Here is a 15,427-nt window from a genome sequence, read left to right as displayed (position 1 = left end):
TTGGTAGCAACACAGCATTTCCATCCTGGCCATAGTTTGGGCCCCGCTGTGCTGCAGAGCCAGTGGGAAGCTCCCAGCAGTCGTGTATTTGACAGCGTTGCAGAGAAAAAGCCCCATGGAGTGCAGAGAGGAAAAGGAAGTAATAGTAATGGATCTCTGGGAGGAGAGATGCCAGCCTCCAATTTAGATCCAGGGACCTCCAGAGTTGCAGCTCATCTCCAGACTACAGAGATTATTTCTCCTGAAGAAAACGGATGCTTTGGAGGGTGCTTGCTATGGCCTTGTGCCCCACTGAGGTCCCTGCCCTCAAGCACCATGCCCAAATCTTCAGGAGTTTCCCATCCTGCATCTGTAGGATGCAGTTACATTTTATTTGTTATTTGTTACATTTGTTCAGCGGAGGCCAACCATCAGTAAGTTGGTGGTCCAACTTACTGGTGGTCCCTTAGCTGGTGGTCCCTGGCCCCTTGATGATACAGCTGGCTTCCATGCGGGCCAGGACCTTTACGGCCTTGGCCCCAGCCTGGTGGAACGCTCTTCCACCAGCTGTCCGGGCCCTGCAGGACCTTACGGAATTGTTCCGCCGGGCCTTTGGAGAAACCAGCCGTTGATGGTGCCCCCCCCCCCGGCCCTTTACATCTGTGCCTTTTGCCATCTTGGGACTTACTGTTCCTCCCTCCTGAAAGAGGATTTGAAAATGGAGCTATCGGACGCCATTCTGTCTATGGTAATTTGTTATTATATTTAGCCTTTATCTCTTATCGCTGCTTTTAATGGTTTTAGCTGTTCTATTTTGTATATGATGGTTTACTGTACACCGCCCAGAGCCTTTCGGGGATGGGGCGGTATAAAAGTCGAAAGAATGAATGAATGAATGAATGAATCTGGCCACCTTAACCCCTCCCCGTCTCCTGCAGGTGGCCAAGGGAACCTGGCAATCCTGTCTGGGAGACCTGTGGGGGAATGAATCAGAAAAAGAGGGATGTGGGTGCAGTTGAAGAGAGGCCCTAGGGCTGTTCCACTTGTGAGGCTCCTCCCAATCCCCCCACCCACTCTCACAACCAGAGGAAGATGGAAGAGTCGTTTAAAACTGAGTAAAGCCGGGGATGATGATGGGTGTTTAAAACCCCACAGTTCACAAAATCAGCACAGAAATTGACGCTAGTGTCGAGTTGGCGGCTTAAAACAGTATTATTCTGAAATGGAGTGCAAGGGATATGCCTGAAGGGTTGTTTAGAGACTACAGCGCGTTATGACAGCGTGTGCAAGAAAGGCCCATGACAGTGTCAGAAATATTACACACGCTGGTGGGAGACCCCCTAGATTTTGAGAGCCTGGGGGTCAGCCTGCCAAGCCTATAGGTCAATCCGGCACTGAGATCTACAGAAAGGAAAGAAAGTAGGGGTTTCTCCGACTTTTATGAGAGGCAAGAGAGCAAACAAGCACCTGCTGCTTGCCCAGACCGCAGCAACCGAGAGCTTGCAGCAACCATGTAACTGCCCGCTGCAGCCGAGGACTTGCAACCGAGCAAACCAAGAGTTTGCAACAACCGAGAGCTTGCAGCTACGGCTTCCTTTCTGGCCCTCTGAAGAAACCTCCCCTCTGCCCTCGAGCGGAAAACAAGCGCGCGCAACGCCAGGCAGTCCGGCCAGGAGGGGGCAGGCCGCGCGCCGAAGGGGACGGAGGCGGCTTGGCTGGGTGCGCGCAGCCCCCGGACACCACCCGGAGACCCTCGGTCAGGTTCGCGGGGCGCTCGGCCCGGGACAGGACAGGACCTGCGCGCTGCCCTCGCGCCCCTCGGCTCCCCTACTTTGCAGGTAAGGCGAGACGGAGCGGCTGCTCGTGTAGCTTTGCCTTTGGGGCAGCTTGGGGACAGTTTGGAAAGGCGAGGCGGCAGCGCGGGGTGCTGGTGCAGGAGATCGGCGGCATCTCCACCCCCCCCCCCTTGCGCCCCCCAAATTTTTCTGGAGGGAGGAAGAAACTCCCAACTTATTCGGGATCTCCTCCTGCCGCCCTCATTTTGCAAGGACCTGTTGCGCCTGGTGCTCTGGGGCTTTTTTCAGGTTGAAGAGGAGACGCTGGAAGGTGTGTGTGTGTGGCGACAGAGGTTTGCGAAATGATGCGTGTGTGTGTGTGTGTGTGTGTGTGTGTGGAAAGAGATGGACAGCGACGGATCCAGGATAGGCAAAAAGAGGGTCTTCTTCAATCAGTGGGCAGTTAAATGGTGGAACATATCTCCAGTGGATGGAGTGAAGGGTAGCTTGGGTAGGGTGTTGGACTAAAGAGAACCTCCACATTCAGAGGCAGTAAGCCTCTGAATAGAGAGCCACAGGGGGTAATGGATAAGAGTGGCGGACTGTAACACTGAGAACTGGGTTTGGTCCCCCGCTGCTCCAGGTGAAGCTTGCTGGGTGACTGTTGTGGGTTTTCTGGGCTGTGCACAGCGGTGGGGTTCAAATAATGTAACAACGGGTTGTTTACAACCACCCTTTTAACAACCCGTCCTGGCGAAGCGGTGCAAACCTGCTGAATCCCACCACTGGCCGTGCAGCTTCTGGTCGTTTTTGCTCGTCATGTTTCACCCACATCTGTGGCTGGCATCTTCAGAGGCATGACTCAGTGAGATGTGTTTCTCTCCATGGCACAGTGACCTTGGGCCAGTCGCAGTTCTCTTAGCCCATGAGGAGGGAGGCAGTGGCAAACCACCTCTGTAGGTCTCTTGCTAGGAAAACCCTAAGGTGGGGGTGGGTCAAACATGCAGCCTGGGGATTGGATCCGGCCCCTTGAGAGGGCTTATTAGGCCCGTGAGCCAGCTGAGGCAAGCCCCCCTTGCACCTAGTCTGGCCTGGTGAACCTGTGGGAGCAAGGAGGGACGGTCGCCTCAGCTGGCTTGTGGTCCTACCCTGTTTCCCCTAATATAAGACATCCCCGAAAAATAAGACATAGTAGAGGTTTTGCTGAAGTGCGAAATATAAGGCATCCCCCGAAAGTAAGACATAGCAAAGTTTTTGTTTGGAAGCATGCCCGACAAACAGAACACAGGAAAAATAAGACATCCCCTGTAAATAAGACATAGCACATCTTTGGGAACAAAAAATAATATAAGACACTGTCTTATATTCGGGGAAACACAGTAGTAAGTCCTCTCAAGCTGAGGTAGCCATTGTTAGGTTGTCTTTTCGGAGTTGTTCAGTCTACTGTTAACACACTGATCCAGTTTTAAGGCATTGATACATTGTTAATGTATTGCTATTCATGTATGGATATATTTGAATGTATTGATATATTGTCCATGTATTGGTGTTTTGTTTTGTTGATACGCTGATATTGTATTGCTGTATGGATTTAGTATTGATATGTATTAATGTAGTGCAGCTGTTATTGTTACTGGCAATTTGTTAGGCTTGATGTGTTTAAGTTGCCATCTGTATTTGTTTCTCATTTTTTAGTTTCATGTATTCTATGCGTATTTACTCTGTTTTAATGTATATTGTTTTGCTATGTTGTTAGCTGCCCTGAGGGAATAAATTGAAATATAAATACAAAATACGAAACAAATCCCTGCAGTGCCAGTCTGGGCTGGGCAGCCTGATGTGGGCTCACCAGTTAAGGCTACCCCCCCTCCCCAGGACCCAGCCCGACAGTCACATTTATGTTGTATCTGGTCCTTGTAACAAATTGGTTCAACACCCCGGCCCTATGAGGTCGCCACAAATCAGCTGTGAGTTGACAGCAAAATCACACACAAACACACACACAAGACTCTGAATACAGTTCAAGGAAATTCCATCAGAGGGAGCCCTTTAGCCTCTGCGCCTTCCTTGCTGGTCCTTCAGAGCCACAGGTTGATAGCCCTGGGAAACAGGATGGGTGGTTGTGAGCAGCGATATCAAACTAATTAGTTCAGTGGGCCGGCTATGACATATATTGACTTGGTTGGGCTGGGCCGGGAGTGGGGAAAGGTGGCTGCCTGCCTGCTCAGATCAGCAAATGGTGGGGTGGCTGTCTTAGCTGGAGAGCCCACGGCAGACTTGGGAGTCCAAGCAGCAGAAGGGGCTGCTTTGACTGGGGAGCTTGCAGCGGCCTCGCAGGCCAGATAGGCAGTGAGGTGGTGGTGGTTTGCCTCAGCTGGCTCATGGGCCTGATAAGCCCTCTCAAGAGGCCGGATGCAGCTCCCGAGCCTCATGTTTGACACCCTGGGTTGAGAGATGCAAGGGAGCCTGATCCAGCAAGATATTTCTTCTGCTAAGGAGCCTTGTCATTCCGTTTCCTTTCATTCACAACGCTCGAAGCTTTTCTCCACTTCTGCATTTATTCTGCACTAACTTGTTTAGCACAGTTCCTGTAACAGAGTTGCTTAGTAAACTGACAGTTTTCCTGGGGGAGACCTCCCCGGATGTTCAACCGCATAACGGACTCGGTGCTTTTCATTGTCAAATGGCACAAATTCAAAATTCAACAACACTTTGGGTGTTTCCGCACTACAAAAGGGAGTGAAGGTCGACTTGGTTCCCTTCAACGGGGGGCGATTCCTGGCTGTCCGCACAGCAACTTCCTTGGCCCCCTGGAACCGAGCTAAGTGGGTGGGTACCTGTTTCGCTCCTCGATCGTGATTGGCGCTTGTGTTACGGCGGGAAATGGGAACGTTCTTTGTTTTTTTTTTTACATGTTTCCATATCGCCGCGAAAGCTACGTGAAAGCACTGACACGCTTGAACTACTTCCAGCGAAGTCGAGCTACGTAGCTTTACGCCAAAATTTTTCCTTCCAGTCAGTGATTTCTCCTCGCCACTTTGAAACGATCTCGATATCGTAGCTTCAAACGCGAGGGAAACTGTATAAAAGCCGTGACTCTCTGCCCGGCCACGACTCTCCCATTCTGCGCGATGCGAACGGTTGCTCCTGATTGGTTGAATGGATGCGTGTACGCTTCTCGATGCGCCCGCAGATTTCGGAAAGCCAAGCCGAGCATCGACCTTGTTCCACTCAGCGAAGTCGCAAGAAGTTCATAACCGCGACAGGGATGCCGCTGTTCCCGGAAAGGGGAACAGAGAGACAAGACAAACGCCGTAGCCTCGGGTTGTAGTGCGGATACACTGAGTTGAACCTGAGTAGAAACCGGTACAACACAGTAAGTGCGGAAGGTCCCTTTGTGTCTGGATAATGGTTCATTAGTGGACTGTGTGAGAATGGGAAGACGTACGCTAGCATTTTGTTGCTTTGTGTTTTCATTTAAGCTTACAAGCAGCAGGGACACGAGTCAAAGATAATAGCAGTTTTGAAAAGCGTTCCCAAAGGCAGAATAGGGACAGTAGTTTACGAGAGACAGATACCAGAAGAAGGGACTGCCCCTTGATTGTATCAGGTCTTTTCTGTGCATGTTTTAAAGGTTTTCTCTGCCCCACAAAGGTTTCCTTGCAGGGTTTCTTCCTGCTCTTGAAAGTTAAAAGGAGCAGCAGTGGCGTAGGAGGTTAAGAGCTCGTGTATCTAATCTGGAGGAACCAGGTTTGATTCCCAGCTCTGCCGCCTGAGCTGTGGAGGCTTATCTGGGGAATTCAGATTAGCCTGTGCACTCCCACACACGCCAGCTGGGTGACCTTGGGCTAGTCACAGCTTCTTGGAGCTCTCTCAGCCCCACCTACCTCACAGGGTGTTTGTTGTGAGGGGGGAAGGGCAAGGAGATTGTAAGCCCCTTTGAGTCTCCTGCAGGAGAGAAAGGGGGATATAAATCCAAACTCTTCTTCTTCTTAAAGAGCTGTGCAGAAGATCAACAGGTTGTCCACCTGAAAATGTGTTTATCAGGATAAAGTCACAGGAGTCTTGCTGGAGAGGGTGTGTGTTGGTGCATTAGGATTTAAACCTTGGTCTCCCACATAATAGTTGCCAAACTTGGGAAGGATCAGGGGTCCCCATGCCTTTGGGGGAGGGCGGTTTAAAAATGCAATCAATCAATCAGTCAGTCAGTCAGTCAATCAATAAATGCAAAGGAGCAACAATTTTGGCAAATTCTACTGATTTGCATCATAGGGAGAAGTTGTTACCTGCACCATCTCTGCTCTGTAATATTCTTAAAGGCACAGGAGCTGTGTTGGGTTTTGAGCCTGGCAACCATAATCCTAAATCCAAGTTTAGCTCCATAGCTAATGTGGCCCATGCTGTCAGTCAGGATAGCATCAGGACAGTGTAGTTTGTACATCTCTTGGCCTCACAAGCTGATGTGGGCACCGCTTTCTGAAAGCTTTTGGAAACCTTTTCCTTCAAAAGATACCTTTTCCTCAAAGCAATGCAAACGAGTCCTACAAATAATTACACAGAAATGACTAGAACAGCATCAATCATTCGGGGCCTAAAAGAGAAAAAAATAAACAACATATTGTGATCTCTCAGATGCAGGTGGTTGGTTGCAAGCCAATTCCAAGCAACTTTTGATGCATCTGTGCTGTGTTTTTTTTGCTGGTGTGTTTGGTTGCTGTCTTCATAGCCACTTTCTTCACATTTTAAACACTACGCTAGAGGACTGAATGACACCTTTCAGACCAGCTGTAACCAGCTGTGATGATCATCTTCCATTTTGCTGACTCCAGATTAATAAAAGCTGATTTAAGCATCATGTGGAAATGACATTTGCCCATTTTTTTTTCTAGTGAGTCATGTAGATCTAGCTAGAACAAAAAACTCCAGTATTCTGGCTATTAAATAGGAAGGTGGATGCTATCTACCAATCCAAGTACATATTTTCTAATTCCAGCAGTCAGTATAGATAACAAGAAAACTGGCACTATAAAATAAAAGGTAGTTAATTTCCGCATAGAGATTTTAAGGCTAGTTCTTCGCCTGTATGCCTACCAGATATACAGACTTGATACGAGCCCTTCGGGGATGAGGCGGCCTATAAATTTATTTATTTATTTATTTATTTTATTTATTTATAATTGTATTTATAAAACCGCCCCATCCCCTAAGGGCTCTGGGCGGTGTACAACAAGTATCATCAACAATAAGGCAATAACATTAATTAACTATAAAATTACATAAAATTACATAAAATTACAGCGTTTCGTATTAACCATAAACCATATGGCGTCCAACATTAAACTATCAATAAGAACCCCCTCCCGGAGAGGGGGGCGGTATAGATGTTGTAGCTCCCAGAGTGGTAATAGGGAGGGGCAGGAGGGGCGCACACTATCAGCGGCTGGCCTCCCCAAAGGCCCGGTGGAACAATTCGGTCTTACAGGCCCTGCGGAACTCTCCAAGATCCCGCAGGGCCCGGACAGATGGTGGGAGAGTGTTCCACCAGGCTGGGGCCAGGGCTGTAAAGGTCCTGGCCCGGGTGGAGGCCAGCTGTACCGTATGTGGAGGCCAGCCGTTCCTTTCCTTATTATGGACTTCCTAGATTCCACTTCAGGCAAATCCCTCAGCATACAGAAGATTGTGTTTGGTATAGTCCATATTTTATATTTTATAGTTCATCTTTTTGAGAGAGAGAACTTAACACTTAGCTGTCATATATAACAGCATTCTTAGATATTCATTGTTAAATATGGGATTGCTGATGGTCTGTCTTGAATTATGCTGTTTCCCCTTCTCTCCATCACACTTCCTCTTCTCTAAGTCACAGGACAGAGTAGCGGTTTTCCCCCTTCTCTACAGTTTTGTCTCCCCCTCCTTTTCTTCCTTTATGTATTTTTCCTTTATCCCGGTTTTGCAGAGAAATGGTCCTATTTTTTCCCCCTCTGTTCCTGCTGATGGCTTTTTTGGAGCAGCATCTGTTGAAATTTTGCAAGGATCTAACTCTGGCCGTTTCTGCACGGCCCCCCAGGCGCCTCCACGCCGGCAAGAATTCTGCCGGCGTGGAGGCGGAGGCCGTTCGCACGCACGCGTGCGGGCGGCCTCCGGAGAGGCCGGCAGACGGCAGGCGGCTCCGCATGGAGCCGCCTCTGCCCCCTTCCCCGTCCGACTCACCGTGTCCCCGTCGTCGGCCTGCTGGCTGTCGAAGCCCCGCCCACGCTGCCCTCCGACCTCCAGGGGTCGGAGGACAGCGTGGGCAGTATTTCGACGGCCAGCAGGTCGACGACGGGACACGGTGAAGTCGGACGGGAAACAGCGTGTTCCCGGCGGTGCTGTTCGCACCGCGCCGCCGGGAACACGCTGTTGAGGGAAAAACAACCCTTTAAAGGGTTGTTTTTCAGGGCAGCTTGACGCCGCCCTGGGGGAGGGGGAGCGCCGCCTGTGCGAATGGCTCCCTGGGAACGGCATTTTTACCGTTCCCAGGGCGCCATAAAAAGGCCGTGCGGAAACGGCCTCAGTCATAAAAGGGTTAATTGTTTGTATGTAAAGTTGCTAAAGTCACTGTTTATGACCTAATAGTCTATTGATTCGCTATTGGTCAATCAGATAACCATTGCTTACATGTTAGTGAGCATGTAGATTCGAAGTTATAAAGTTTACTCTGGGCGTTTCCCCACTTGCCACGACCCCCCTATGCCGCGCACTGCTCTCAGCGTGCGTCATTTCTGGCGCACACCCGGGCTTCCCCATGACACTGTGCTCTGCGTGGGGTCATCAAAAGGTGCCATTTGGAAGAGTGCCAGGAATGACGCGCACTGAGGGGGCGCGACAGCGGCAGTGTCGGGGCGGCTGCATTGTCACCACCCCTGTAGTGGGGAGTGCCGGGGGAACCTGCGCTACTTGCCTACAGTAGCACGCAGCTACTGGTAAGTGGGAAAACGCCCTCTGTTTCTTTGAGCAAACACGACCCCAAAGAGGAGACATAAGGTAGATGACACCATATGAGACAGCAGATAGGGAGCAAGATGTAACCAAACATACAGTACTGTAGATGTGTAACAGGAAAGAAAGGATTTATTTTATCTCCATGTAACCCTCCCTTATAGTTAGTAAACTAATTTATTAAAAAAGCATTTGAGAATCTGTCTCTTCTGTTCTACTCTGCTAATAGCATCACCAGAGACTTATTTAGATGAGGGTGACCTTGTTTGTTGTGGGTTCTTGCCCCATGCACAGAGTTGCCATTCCATGTGTGCTGCTCTCATGACATGTTAGTTCAAAGACTGGTGCAGACAAAAAAGGGCCATTGGAAAGGTGGGTGAGTGGACAGTGTACTGCACTGCAAGAGCGTTCTTTAGTTGGATCTCAGGAACTGCAGACATATATCAAGGCAAGAATCTGTACCTGTGACTGAGAATCAGTGAGGCTATGCTTTCTGATGCCTTATCTAACTTCAACTTACATTTAATTTCAGGGGTTTGTCTGTGTCGGTCTGCAATAGAACAATCAGATTCAAGTCCAGTAGCACTTCAGAGACCAACAAAATGTTCAGGGTATACACTTTCAATAGTCTAAGGTCCCTTCATCAGACTTGAGTAGGAATGGAGATCTCGGAGTCTTTATATTCCAGTTAGACAGTGAGATGGGTGTTGTAAAGAAGGCTTGTAAAGGATGCAAGGGTGCAATGCATATTGCAAACAGCTTGATTAGATCAGAAGGGAAATGCTTGGGGTAGAAAATTAACATCTGCAATAAGATAAGAATTGATTTCCCTATTCAGCCCTAGAGGGTCAGTTGTTCTGAACTTGTGAATGAACTCAAATTCAGCAAAATTTCCCCTTGAAAATTCTTGTTTGATGACAGCAATAGAATGACCTGGAAGGTTAAACTGGTTTTTAAGTGTTGCAGTTTTATGTCTGTTTATTCTTTTGCATGGGGACTGACCTGTTTGTCCAGCGTAGAGAGTAGAAGGACATTGCTGACATTGGCCCCTTCCGCACACGCAAAATAATGCATTTTCAAACCACTTTCACAACTGTTTGCAAGTGGATTTTGCCATTCCGCACAGCTTCAAAGAGCATTGAAAGCAGTTTGAAAGTGCATTATTCTGCATGTGCGGAATGAGCCATTGATGGCATATATAACATTGGAAGATAAACAAATGAATGAACCTGAAGTGATGTGTCTGGTGTTGTTAGGTCTGGTTATTTTGTTGTCAGAAAAGATATGGGGACAGAGTTGGCATCTTGGGTTGGTTGCAGGCCCTAGTCTCAGTTCCATGTTTGTCTTCAGAAGGCTATAGCTGTAGGTGAGAAGTTGTTAGCATTGGTGAACTTCGGGGTAATGACAACGTCATGGTATTTTGTGTACTCTAAAGTCATGCCTATTTTGATGTGTCTGATTTGCATTTTTTCCATATTCTAGAAATACTTACACACCTGTTAGAGCTGCTTGTTTATCTCTTCTGCTGTCTTTGGTCTGGACTCGTCCTCTAATGCACACAAATTTAATGATCTGTAAACTGTGACAAGACTTTTTTTTTGCATGAATGGCTTCTTTGCCAAGTTTATTTTAGGGCAGTGGGAAGGTGTATATGTTCAGCCATATTTCAAAAAGCAAGAAAACTACCGTTTCGGTTATTTCAGGTTCTTGTAGCATTCTGTAGTAACTTTTTTTTGCTAGTACTATTATGAAAACAAGTCAAAAGTGCCCTGGAAAGATCGATGATATTTACCCACTACCACATTTGTGCAGAAAGCATGTAGACGTAGAACTGGATTTTACTTAGTCTCAAGACAAAGGAACTGATCGTAGAGCCAGTGTGGTGCAGTGCTTAAGAGTGGTGGACTCAACTTGAAAAACGGGTTTGATTCTCCACTCCTCCACATGAATGGCGAACTGTGATCTGGTGATCCGGCTTTGTTTCCCTGCTCCTACACATGAAGCCTGCTGGGTGATCTTGGGCTAGTCCAGGGGTAGGGAACCTGCAGCTCTCCAGATGTTCAGGAACTACAATTCCCATCAGTCTCTGTCAGCATGGCCAATTGGCCATGCTGGTAGGGGCTGATGGGAATTGTAGTTCCTGAACATCTGGAGAGCCGCAGGTTCCCTACCCCTGGGCTAGTCTCAGTTCTCTCAGAATTATCTCAGCCCCACCTTCCTCACAAAGTGTCTGTTGTGGGGAGAGGAAGGGAAAGGAGTTTGGAAGCTGCCCAGTCTCCTTACAGGAGAGAAAGGCCGGGTATTAATCCAAACTCTTCTTCTTCTTGGTGGTGGTGGTCTGCTATCCAAGTGCTAACCAGAGCTGACCCTGCTTAGCTGCCAAGATCTGTTGAGATCTGACCAGCCTAGACTGTCCAGGTCAGGACACACATAAATATATTTCCTAAAATTCTTTGGGTAGGACCAATGGCAGTTAAACTAGTTTGTGTTTGTTATGTAAACATTACTCCATGCCTCCCAGAAAGCAGATGTTTTGAATGTACACTCTTTTTGGGGTGGAAGGGGGGATTTTAATATTTTCCTCCAGAGGAAAGAGAACTATCTTAGAACAGTGCAAGCTGAGTCTGTGTGTCCTTATTCCTACAAGAAGATAGGTTTATTTTCACAACAATTTGAACCATACTAATTGGCCTGATCCTTCGTCCTGGAATCATACAATAAACACAATCATTTCTAGGTTATAATCTGTGGGAAGGTTTATGGCACCGGCTATACATTTTACATGCGGGAAGTCCAAGGTTCACTTCCAGACAATCTCCAATTAAAAGGTCTCAGGAAAACCCTTTCTCTGCCTGAGGGCTAGAAAGCCATTGCCTGACTAAGCTAGAAGGACCAAAGTTCATATCCAGGCTGAATGGGGACAGTGAGAATTTCCTGTATTCCTTCTATCGTCACTCTGAATGCAAAGGCATTAAACTCCCATGCCATTATCGCCACAGTATCAGCAGCTAAGAGAAAACCAGCGACACACCTCGGTAGATCACATTTAGTTCACATGCCTGTAGTTGCTGAACTGTTGTCTAAACTCTGTTGACATTGTTGGAACAAAACTGCATCTTGTGTTCATTAACTGCAATGCCATAAGGCACTGAATTTAACACTGAGCTAGGCAGTTCTCTGTTTGGCGCTAGTAGGGATTTTCCCTGTATCTTGACAAACAGATTCATTCGTCCTCTGAATGACAGAGATTTTTTTTCCACTGTAGTTCATAAAATATTGTGAGCGGGAGACAAAAGCACCACATTTTGAGAACCAAGACTGACAGGGCGACTGACTCATCCTGTAACAGGTTACTCAGCCTCTTGATGCTATAGTTTCCCCATGTGGAAAATGAGACTCCTGATATGATCTCTTTGTTTAAAACAGGCTCTGAGATGTACAGATAAATATGGTTAGTCTCAGGCATAAATAGCGTATTTAGGTTAATGAAAGGCAGGGTGGGTGGGTTAGAGGGGTATATTTGCTTCTGTTTCCTATTTCTAATCAGACCTGAAAATCCAGCTTGCTGTGAGCAAGCAGTCATATACATTCTTTGCTTTCCCTTCTCTCGGTCTGAGGTTTGTTAGTTGACTCCCATGTTGTTTATTATTTAAGGCATTCATTTGCCCCCTTCCTCCCTTGCAGTACTCAAGGCTGCTTACAGTATAAATGGTTCGATATGTGGTTAAGAGCAGGTGCACTCTAATCTGGAGGAACCGGGTTTGATTCCCCGCTCTGCCGCTTGAGCTGTGGAGGCTTATCTGGGGAATTCAGATTAGCCCGTGCACTCCCACACACGCCAGCTGGGTGACCTTGGGCTAGTCACAGCTTTCCGGAGCTCTCCCAGCCCCACCTACCTCACAGGGTGTTTGTTGTGAGGGGGGGAGGGCAAGGAGATTGTAAGCCCCTTTGAGTCTCCTACAGGAGAGAAAGGGGGGATATAAATCCAAAACTCTTCTTCCACTCTCTTCATGTCTGCCTCTACCACTCCATCCCCAGTGTTGTAAAGAAGTGTGAAGTGCCAGATCCATATGTGTTGAGGTGCATCTAGCTATTCACTAGAATGTTGTTGAGGTAACCTTGGTGTTGCAAATTTTGTGAGAGGTACAAGCATGATTAGTTTTCAGGCTTTCCTAGTAATCAGGAGTAGGTGTAATATGTTTATATGAGACGGTGCCATCTTAAGCAATTACTTCAATGGATTTAGAAGGGTGTAACTCTGTTTAGGATGTACCATCCTGATTTTACCTTTTTATCTATCGTGGAAGTACCCTAACAATTTTAGTACCCGTATTGAAGCTGAAATATTGTTCTTCTTTTGTGCATTATTCCTTTGCTAAAACATTACATTGCTGGCTTTGTGAAATTTCAGTTGGTACGAATTTAGTTACATAATGTTGCTCTGACTGCTGCAAGAAGGGTTAAGAAGCATAAATATCCTAACAGACAGGTGAGCTGAGTGCCCGAAACTCTGATTTCAGTGGTGGTTGTGTGTCCTCCGTCTCCTAGCTTGACAGACTGGCTGAGTGAGGGTTGGTGGAGCTGAGAGAGCTCTTTTACAATTGGTGTTATGGAAATTTGGGAGGGGTGGTAGTTCAAACCTCCCACAGCTATTGCAGATGCGGTAAGGCATTCATTGGGTCCTCAGTTTCCAAAGAATGTTTTTAATGAGCACCGTGGCCATATGAGGAGGAGATTTTTCAGCAGTGAGCTATAATGGAATGCAGGTATTGAGTCTGAACTCTGTTTTCACGGGTGAATTTGCCTGTGCAGAATTATTTGCTAAGAGCTTTTTTCCTTGTGGCAAAGTTTGAATGAACTGCTTTGGTGCCTTACAGATGGATTGGAAATGGAGATAAAGGGCAGCTCTGATTTGATATGAGAATCACAATGTTGTGCCAGGTCAGTTGTTCATTGGATCAATATTTTGCGTACCAGAAGTGGATATCTGTTTGATGTCTTAGGGAGCCTTAAGGTGAATCATGAGGGTAGTCTCCAATTCCTCTTGTTAATTTCTATAGTTTGCCACGTCTGAATAAGTTGATTGTGTGTTTGGTTGTCACAGAAAATAAGTACACCTGTCCTCCAGTTATACATACAACTTTTTGGATAGTTATCTCTGCTAGTGGACATTCCATCATGTAAAAAAGAATTCTGTCGTTTAAATATGGTATAAAGAATTGCTACCTTTGTTTCTCTTAAATCTGTTGTTTGATATTTTACATTCTCTACCCCAGTTTATGGTTTAGAAATTGTCTCTTATTGTTTTTTCCTAAAATCATGTATTATTTAAACCCTTATTACAAAGGTTATCCATTCCACCTGATCTATTCATCTGACCTTTTTCAATCTTCTCCTTCTCTTCACCAAGTTTACCTTATCCCTCAGCAAAAGCATATTGTGGGTGCATCATAAAAATAATATTACAACTTTTTATTGTTGTTATTTCAGCAAGCCACTTTGACAAAATCTTGCTTTGCCGATGAGCTATGCCAGCCAGAGCTCAGCAATGTGTGCATTTATTATTTAGGATTTTTATTCCAGTGCCAATAGTTTTCAAGCTTTCTAAAATGGCACCCACTTCTAACTTTGTTCTTTCTTTTGGGATGTCTCACAATGTTGCAAGTGACCAGCAATGTGAGTTTTCTGGTTGCCTTCTGTACTGCTGGTGGCTGGTTTTGAGCAAAAACCCTAGGAATGAATGAGGATTCAGAGTGAAGGAGGGGAGAAAGGAATTTGGCAGCTCTGACTTCTCTTCTTTCCCCACCACTTGAGAAAGGAGTATGGAGCCTTCCCTTCCAGCCCAGGAGTCGGACCTTCACTATTTCTGACATTTATTTCTAAATGTATGCTTCTTCAAGTGCATCACAATTCCCTTTTGCATCCTGACCCACACTGTAGGAACCATTGCAGTATGTCTTCTATTAGCACTAAATTTAATATCTTCCCGCTCCCCACCTTGGTCTTTGGGGGATTTCAACAACATCCTTGTAGCAAATTCAATATGTTCATCAATGCTATTTTCAAGCAACTCTGTTAGAAGTACATGTGGCTATAATAACAGTGTGCTTTGATCAGGCATTGTTTTGAGTCTGGTTCATACTGTTTCTTCTGCTCGTCAGTAGCCCGTTGCCCCTCTCACCTTGTTGTGCATGCTAAAGGTGGCATTAGGAATGATAGTGAAAACAGGACTTTACACAGATGGCCATAATCTTAGTGATCTATGATGTCAAGAATTTCAGCTGTTGCTGAGTGCTACAGTCTGTATTCCTTAAGCCACAGTAATATTCTCTGTGAATTTGTGGGCAGACACAATAGTAGAAACCAACCAGGTGAACTATTCCAGGGACTAAAACCTGTTAGCCCAGGGGTGTCAAATTCATTAGTTAACAAGGGCTGGATATGACATAAATATGGCTTGGTCAGGTCTGGGTTGGGTGGCTACCTTGGCTGGCTCAAGAATGGCACGGGTGGGGGGGAACGGTGCCTGGACGGTTGAGCCTGCACCAGGTTGGGTGGCTGCCTTGAGAGGGCTTATCAGTCCTGCGAGCCAGCTGAGGCAACCCCGCCCCCTTTCTCTTGATCTGGCCTGGCGCTCACCTGACCAGATCGAGAGCAAAGGGGGGGGGCTGCCTCAGCTGGCTTGCTGGACTGAT

The 15,427-nt window shown here is 46.8% G+C and overlaps 1 protein-coding gene across 4 annotated transcripts in view; it reads left to right on the top strand.

The window, feature by feature from the left end:
* Positions 1 to 1,675: 1,675 nt before the first annotated feature.
* The window catches only part of TEC (tec protein tyrosine kinase), a 55,322-nt gene continuing 41,570 nt past the window's right edge, over positions 1,676 to 15,427 (top strand). For 2 of the 4 annotated variants that reach the window (XM_048508876.1, XM_048508875.1), the window contains exons 1-2: positions 13,380 to 13,498; positions 13,610 to 13,673. In XM_048508876.1, the coding sequence (XP_048364833.1) occupies positions 13,650 to 13,673 (24 nt within the window). In that variant the 5' untranslated portion in view covers positions 13,380 to 13,498; positions 13,610 to 13,649. Of the gene's footprint in view, positions 1,818 to 13,379; positions 13,499 to 13,609; positions 13,674 to 15,427 lie in introns of those variants that run through there. The other 2 variants (XM_048508878.1, XM_048508877.1) reach the window with 2 other exon arrangements.

This window comes from Sphaerodactylus townsendi, linkage group LG10, assembly GCF_021028975.2.
Source record: "Sphaerodactylus townsendi isolate TG3544 linkage group LG10, MPM_Stown_v2.3, whole genome shotgun sequence".
Classification (NCBI taxonomy): Eukaryota; Metazoa; Chordata; class Lepidosauria; order Squamata; family Sphaerodactylidae; genus Sphaerodactylus; species Sphaerodactylus townsendi.
The sequence above is the reverse complement of the archived record's forward strand: the minus strand, read 5'-3'. Positions and strand labels throughout refer to the sequence as shown.